The sequence below is a fragment of the Protomyctophum parallelum genome, assembly GCF_964188405.1.
Source record: "Protomyctophum parallelum genome assembly, chromosome: 6".
Classification (NCBI taxonomy): Eukaryota; Metazoa; Chordata; class Actinopteri; order Myctophiformes; family Myctophidae; genus Protomyctophum; species Protomyctophum parallelum.
Genome location: NC_139701.1, coordinates 30,970,982 through 30,979,088, shown reverse-complemented (window position 1 = coordinate 30,979,088; position 8,107 = coordinate 30,970,982). Strand labels below are relative to the sequence as shown.

Here is an 8,107-nt window from a genome sequence, read left to right as displayed (position 1 = left end):
TACCACCTGTAGTTTTTCACTCTTTGATAAAACAGGTCCTCTCTTTATTAAAAAGAGTAGAAAAGAATTGTCAAATCATCTTGCCCTGTATGAAATCACATTGTGAATCCGTTACAGTTCAAAATTAACTCATTGAAGATTGAATTACTTGAAGACTGTAAAAAAATATGTATTTCTCCACTCATTCATATAATTTTTTTTAAATATTTTTCATTGATGGTTTTACAAGATTAAAGAAATTAATTACGGAAATCATTATTTCACCACTAGATTATTTTATTAATTATTTGAGAGTCTTTGAGATGATATATGAATGAACAATAACTATGTCTCCCATGGTGAATTATGAATGTTTGAAAAAAAAAGAAAGAACTAAATCGTATTCCAAAAATATGTTTTAATCTCTTTCTCGCTTTCTTACATTTGAAAACACTTTTTGTTTTGCTATGATGACAAGTGAAACAGTTTAATTCCGGTAATAGGTGAATTCATTTTGTATTGTAATACTGTACCTTTACATTTACATTTACTGAATGGTCACCAGACTATTAGGTAGCCTAATGCAAATGAAAACATATATTAATTTCAGGTGACAATAACAGGTCTAGACTTCTGTGAGCTAATAAAGAAGGTGTTTGAAGGTGGGTCAAATAGCTTGTTGCTGGGTCACAGAAAACCGGAATCTCTAATATAACAACAGAGTATCACAAGTATCACATTGTACCAGATCGCCTTTTATTAAATATCATGAGACAGTGTCTCCGTCACTTTGTTCATACCTATTTGTGTCAGCAACTAAACAGACTGGGGCTGCAGATCCACCTACTTTTGTGATGTATTGCTCTGTCCGCTATAGAGGCCTTTCACAGAATACCTTTAATGCCTATTTATCCTAGCCTGGGTAAACCCACTCTCCCTGCTGGACAACATTTCATTCTGCCAGGAGGGGTGAGTCTGGCTAAATGGTAACACAAAGTCCTTAAGATTGTATCAGCTTTGGTACGAGCCAATCCGCGACCGAGCTCAGGGCTCTGTGATTGACAGCGCACGTTGGCCAATCAGGAACGATTTGAGCAGTTGATGACGTGTGAACTCCTCGACTCATTCACAACAACAAACATGGGAATGAGGAAGTAGGAACGGAACGCGTTTAGATGACGCCTCTTGTTTTGATATACGCTGATTGGCTGAATGGGTTGTCCGTCAACGCTACTCTCCCGCCCCACGGCTAAACAGCCACACAGGCGATTATGCCAGACTCACCCCTCCTGGCAGAATGAAAAGTTGTCCAGCAGGGAGAGTGGGTTTACCCAGGCTATATTTATCCTCCATGTGCAAAACAATAATCGCTGTATTGATATACCGGTATACAATATTCATTATTTTAACATAATAATTTGGTCACAGCGGAACAGTAATTTCATGCTTTTCCAATGTTTTACCTATTCTACCATGGCACGGAAATTGGGCATTATAATTTGAAAGTGGTTACCAATGGTTACCAAAGTGGTTACAGGCAGTCATGCTGCATGGAAGAAAGAGGACTATATACAAACATTCAATACACAGCCTCTATTAACATTATGCCCTGCAACAGACATTAATCCATACTGACAGTTCATAGCTGATCCTGGTCAGTGGGTTGATCTATTCTATGCACATATTTTCACCACACAAAAATAATTATCTCCCGCCTAGAGTAGACCAGAACATATCACTGTCAAATCTTCTCTACATAGTTTCCAGGGAATAAACCCTCCTTGCCTCGAATCCTGCCTCTCCACCAACCAGATGGATCTACAGTGAAGAAGAGCAGGGAGAAAGGTCATTAAGAGGAATAAAATAATGCACAGTGACCTCGGAACAGTCGCCACTAGGTATTCCTAAATGTAACCTCAGTAAAACTAAGCCAAACCCTAAACGTATTCCTAACATTAACCTCAGTAAAACGAATAGAAGAAAACAAAAACCGCTGGGGTGAGCGGTCTGCGACTGGGGGGGGGGGGGGGGGGAGTGTGTTTTAGGACGAGTGTTTCAGTTAGGACTAGTTCAATAGATATTCAGAGATGTGTCTGTCAGTAGCGGAAATCTTTGTTTGCCTTTTAGCGTATTCTTTACACTGACACTGAAGTATGACAAAGTAGGGCATTCATTTATTATTAATTTACGAAAAACATAAAAAGTTGAAATATGGATATAAGAGGTTTCTGCCCGACAGCAGTGATACTACTCTATATACGATATAAAAGTGTCAAAGTATGTAATAATATAATTTTATTTAATGCCCTTCCAGAGTTCAAGTTCACTCCCACATACCTTCATTTGTCAGGTCAATGGTGTCATTGGCTTCAAAGCTGATCTCATCTGTGTCTTGACCAACATACTGATAGAGCGCCCGGCAACGGGGCCCCTGGGGCTGCTGCTGGACTTTAGGACGGCTAGACGGAGCTGGGGGCGGCCGCTGGCCAACGTTACTTTGCCTCCGCTTCCTGGACCGAAGGAAAAAGAAGAGAGTGAGAAGAAAATAGAAAGGATGGACCTCAAAATCATTATCCATCTCCCCTCTTAATTTCTTTCCTTCTAGTTAACTGGAAGTTATCAGCCATACCCTGACATGCCCTGATCAGGCACATTGAGGAAATCCAAGTTCCCTCGCTGCTGATGAGCCTGGGCTCTCCGGCTCTTCTGAGAACCCAGTTTGGGCAGGGCTGTGCTGGGTGGACGGCCATGTTTACTGGGAATAGAGTATGTGGCGTCTGATGGGGCCGGAGGGGCTTTGCCTCTGGTTTGTCTGGAAAACTGTGCTGCTCCATTCTGGTGTCCTGAGAGAGAGCGAGTGCATTTTATGGAGGGAGCAGAGACAGTTTCGAGAGTTATTTTGTTTACAGACGCACACGCATGCACGCGCACGCACGCACACAGTACACACACACACACACACACACACACACACACACACACACACACACACACACACACACACACACACACACACACACACACACACACACACACACAGTCACACACATACATAATACAGTTTTCCCACTCTGTACATGATTTTTTTGGTTGTTGTTTGTGATGACATTGATTGCTTCAGACTAGTCTAATTTTGGGAGGTCTAGTTAGTTAATGTAAATTTAATTAAAACCAAAGGCAGCTGGTAAGGGATAAATAATGTATGGATAACTCTAGCCTATAAGAGGAGATAGAACTCTGGAATTAACAATGTAGAAAGCTGTTCAGTAGAATAATACCTTTGCCTGGCTGGCAGCTGGCTGGCTGATTCATCCCTCTTCCATGAGACTGAGTCTTCCTGGTTGGCTCTGAGGAAATTATAATTAACTTATTATTATATATACATACAGTATACACTACAGCAATGCATGAAACAAAGAATCAGCCACTGTAGAACAGTGTTTTTCAAAAAAGTTCATGTCAAGTATATGGCTGCAGACCTTCTGAAAATATTTAGCAGGAACCCCCATAAGAGAAGCTTTGTGTACCGGTAAATATTTTCAAAGCTCCAAAGTCATCACAATCTTTCAAGACTTTTCAAATTTGTTTCAAAAATACAACTACCAGCTCACAACACAACGTGTTCCTTTAGATTTCAAATATAAAGTATATAAAATTGGGATAAGTGGTTGAACAGATTTTGATCCTATATTAACTAACCAAAGGCCCCTGCTCTGGTTGTCCCCAGGACCCACTTTGGTCTGCCAGTGGGACGTGCCTCGAGGACCTCCCTAGGGAGACGCCCGAGGGGCATCCTAACCAGATTCCCGAACTACCTAAGCTGGCTCCTTTCCAGGTGAAGAAGCAGCGAATCTACTCCGAGTCTCTCTCGTGTGACTGAACTTCTCACCCTATTTCTAAGGGAGATGCCAACCACCCGTCGAAGAAAACTCATTTCGGCCGCTTGTATTATGCTCATGTTTATGTATTATGCTCATGTTTCTGACTCACAATTCTTGCCTCTAATATTTGACTATTTGTCAAATCTTTCATTCAAGAGGTATTAAAAATGTCTTTAAAGGTTAAAGTGATTTCACTTTAGAAAAGAAAATACTGTATACACTTATACTGTATACTATACAGTATTATGTTGACTTGTTTACTGTTGAGTTGAGAAAACAATGTTGCACATTAAGCTAATCGTCTGGGCACGCCCCAAAATCATTTGGGGAACCCCCACGGGGTTCCCGACCCACAGGTTGAGAATCACTGTTGTGGAGGTTCTACTACTGTTTCCCCATATGCTGCATGTCAGCTGTTGCAGTGAGTCACGACTGAAAGCCTGTTCACATGCAGTGTGTAGACACACTGTGGATACTGCTGAGCCAAGGAAATGAGAGCAGTGTAACTTTGATTTGACCTGTTCAACATCTGTTAGAACTTACTGGAGGTCTTGGGCATGCCGTCACCCACTGTGACAGTGAGCGTTTTCCCTCCAGGTTTGATCTGTACCAGGTCCCCCTGGCCCCTCTGGAAAAGCACCAGCCTGGAGCCTCCTCCACCCCAGCCCTCTTTCTTAACTCTGAACTCCAGCCTAGGGGAGGCACAAGGTGGTGCAGAAGATGTAGTGAGTGTGAGTACACAAAATACTGCCTAAGATTTCGTTTTTCTGATGTGTATTTGCCTATATGCAAACATACATTTTTGATCGATTGAATAGTTTATTAGACAAAATGTAAAAACAGCAACAGAGTACAGTCAAACACTTATTCCAAAAGGGAAAGCACCAAAAAAAGTTATTGTGATCTTGTTTCCGTTTAGGTAACAACAAGATTCAATATCATAACAAACAAAAACTAAAAAATCTATATCATTTCAGGAAAAAAATAAAACACTATGTACAGAGTGGGAAAACTGTGTGTGTGTGTGTGTGTGTGTGTGTGTGTGTGTGTGTGTGTGTGTGTGTGTGTGTGTGTGTGTGTGTGTGTGTGTGTGTGTGTGTGTGTGTGTGTGTGTGTGTGTGTGTGTTCTCCTACCTGTCGTTGAACGAGAGTGAGAGTTTCCTGCTGGTCCTTTCCTCATAGCGTTTACATAACAGGCTGAGAAACTCTGTCTTGAAGTTGGACTCAAGCAGACTGTCGTAATCTGCCTCATGCACGATGAAGAAATCATCCTGTCTCGTGCTACAGAAAGGGAGAGGAGGTTTAATTTATACCCTGCATGCCTCAATTCCAACTCTTTCAACTCATTTTCATTAAACATGTTACATGTTGACACTTTGGAATGCCTTTCTCAGTATCTCAAGCCAAACCTTCTCTTCCAAAATGTTCAAATGCGAGAGTCTGCCAATTCAAAGTTGGGAACAGAAAGCTGTCAGCTGCCCTTTAGACCGGAACGGTATATGTGGACAGTGGAAGTCAATTAGTGATATCTAAAAATGTACTGATCTATTATATTGTCACTGTCAGGTGGAAAACTTGTATGTCTAAAATAAATTTACCTGAGTTCCAATGGATTTAGCATAGTTATTATTTAGTCATGAGCTAAAAACCACAGACATACAAGAATATCCAACGATCTCACGTCCAGGACTCGACTCTTCATCAACACTGACCTTAGTATATCTTTAAGACTCAAGACCCGTTAAGACCCTCACCTCTTCTCATCAGAACAACCTCCAGAACTCTTATCATCAGGATGCCAACACTATACCCAGGATCTATAGGCACATACTCTTTTGGCTTGAGCTAGTTGCCTTGAACCACAGGTTACATTATCTAGCAGACACCACTGCAGGGGGAGAAAATAGCTGGTCTACAAGTTCTCAGCACATCACATCATGATTAATTTGTCACACGACGAAAATGAAATATTTAGATAGAACGTTTCTCCCTGACACACTAATTCGTTTTTTACTTTTTTCTTTTACTTTAGTAATAAAATCCCCCAAAACTATATATATATATATATATATATATATATATTAGTGATGCACCGAATATTCGGCCGCAGAAAATATTCGGCAGAAAATGTCTAAAAATGCATTTTCGGCCTATTCGGTTTCGGCCCAAATAGGCAGAAAATATATCACCGAATAGTATATGCAATGAATGCATTCAAAAGAGCTGAATAAATGTTTTATGGATCCATAATAGTGATTATTATTTAAGTTAAGTTTTGCCATAACCATAACATAACATTTGTAGAATCAAACTCAGGTTAATGGGTTTAAGTGAGGATACTAAAACAGCGATATTCAGTTACACTTCATACCAATGATACTGTGCGGGTGTAGGTATGTTAAGTGATAACCACTTTCAACATGGCATTATAGGCAAAAGCTTTCTAAATCTTTCAAATTTTCCAAAAAAATTCAAAATTTTCCAAAATGTTGTTGTACAACAAAGTATATAGTGCTTAAGTGGCATTATAGACTAGACCTGTCTGGCTGGAAACATTGTGGTTGCAAGGACTGACCTTCTGACCTTTCAGCCAGAGGACTGTGTCACAGTCATTACCAGGTGATTGAGAGATTATTTATTTATTTATTCTGTACTTACTCTATATAAACATACTATTTTAAGTTATATATATATATATATATATATATATATATATATATATATAAATAAAGCAATGAAGCAAAAATAATCTTGTCCTGAGCGTCTCTGGAGTTTTTCTTTTTAAGTAAATAGGGTGTGTGAAAAGAGGGAGATGAGAAAAGCATGTTCCAATGTCACACTAGATCGATCATTTCTTGTTTCTTTAACCCACATTATCAAGCACAATATTAGGTCATCTCATCTGTTGTCCTTACCTGAGAGACACACCACTGATGCTTTCGAACTCCAGCTTTCGTTTTAGCACCTCCCTTATCTGTCCTTTCTCTGGCCCCTTCTTCACCTTCTCTCTGCCAATCAGATAGATGCACTTTGGTGTCAAGATCAGGTCCCTCTTAATGGTCTGGATGGGCAAAAAGAGAAGAACGGGGGTTGAAGAGAAGAGTGGAAAGGTATGGAGAATGAGGATGGTGAGTGTGTTGCGTCCACAAAGACAACTGATACCGCTGTGTGACGCAATAAAACTAACTAAACTTTTTCATTCCTTTTAAAGATTACCGGTATACTATTAAAAGCACGACAGTTTGATTCCCTCCAGCAAGGGCAGAATCCATTTGTTCCGGCCAACGGGCCGGCCGGTCCACACCGTCGGCCGGTCCGTGGGTGGGTCGGCCGGTCGTTTGATATGTTGGCCGGTCCGTGGATAGGTCGGCCGGTCCGTAAATAGGTCGGCCTGGTCCGTGGATAGGTCGGCCGGTCCGTGGATAGGTCGGCCGGCTGGTCTTTTTTTTTCTTTTTTTTCGGGGGACCCCAAATGGTAACTCTGTCATTTGTCACTGTCACTCGTCAGGAAGCTCCCTGAGGAACGTGGCACATGCAGCGACCAGCAGCAGTTTGTAACCGGCAGAGTTTGTCACGTTTTTCGTTGTTCGTTTTTGTGTGCGTTTACGTTTGAGTGTTTCATAGTGTTCATTAACCGACTGTGAACACCTTAAATCTTTTTTTTTTCTTTTTCTTTTACAATTTTTCTTTTTTTACATTTTTTTTTAAAACGCCCTCTTTTTTTTATAATGGGAGGTCTGGCACTCAGAGCCTAAACTGGTGACGACTAGGTGGCACTGAAGGAGTTTTAAAGATACATTTGACTAATGCACCTGCACCTTACAGGTGCTCAAACTTATTATCCATCCCAATGGCCCCCACCACAGTTAATCAGTCACCACCAGTCCAGCTAAACCTTGCCCTGTTTAATATAAGATCAATAACTAACAAGCTCTCCTGAGTAAACGATATCATTATAAAAGAAAAGCTTGATATACATTTTCTAACAGAGACATGGCTTGGTTCCGACGGAGCTATTCTGTTACCAGCAGCATGTCCCCCAAACTACAGCTTCATTCACCAAGTGCGTGAGGCTAAGAAAGGAGGTGGACTGGCCAATATTTTCTCGAACAGTTTAAAAATCAAGCCTTTGGCCCTTGGCAATTTTTTATCTTTTGAGTACCAGGCCACTACACTGGAGAGTCAATCCTCTGTGCCATTAATTAGTATTTATCGTCCTCCTAAATCAAGTAAAGCCCTGTTCTTAA

At 40.8% G+C, this 8,107-nt stretch overlaps 1 protein-coding gene across 3 annotated transcripts in view; it reads right to left on the bottom strand.

Moving 5' to 3' along the window:
• Positions 1 to 1,324: 1,324 nt before the first annotated feature.
• Positions 1,325 to 8,107, bottom strand: part of myo1f (myosin IF) — a 32,525-nt gene continuing 25,742 nt past the window's right edge. For all 3 annotated transcript variants that reach the window (XM_083767255.1, XM_083767256.1, XM_083767257.1), the window contains exons 22-28: positions 6,776 to 6,921; positions 4,995 to 5,141; positions 4,404 to 4,552; positions 3,258 to 3,326; positions 2,609 to 2,822; positions 2,317 to 2,489; positions 1,325 to 1,797 (exon numbers count right to left, since the gene is read on the bottom strand). In XM_083767255.1, coding sequence (XP_083623381.1) covers positions 1,721 to 1,797; positions 2,317 to 2,489; positions 2,609 to 2,822; positions 3,258 to 3,326; positions 4,404 to 4,552; positions 4,995 to 5,141; positions 6,776 to 6,921 — 975 coding nt within the window. In that variant the 3' untranslated portion in view covers positions 1,325 to 1,720. The remainder of the gene's footprint in view (positions 1,798 to 2,316; positions 2,490 to 2,608; positions 2,823 to 3,257; positions 3,327 to 4,403; positions 4,553 to 4,994; positions 5,142 to 6,775; positions 6,922 to 8,107) is intronic.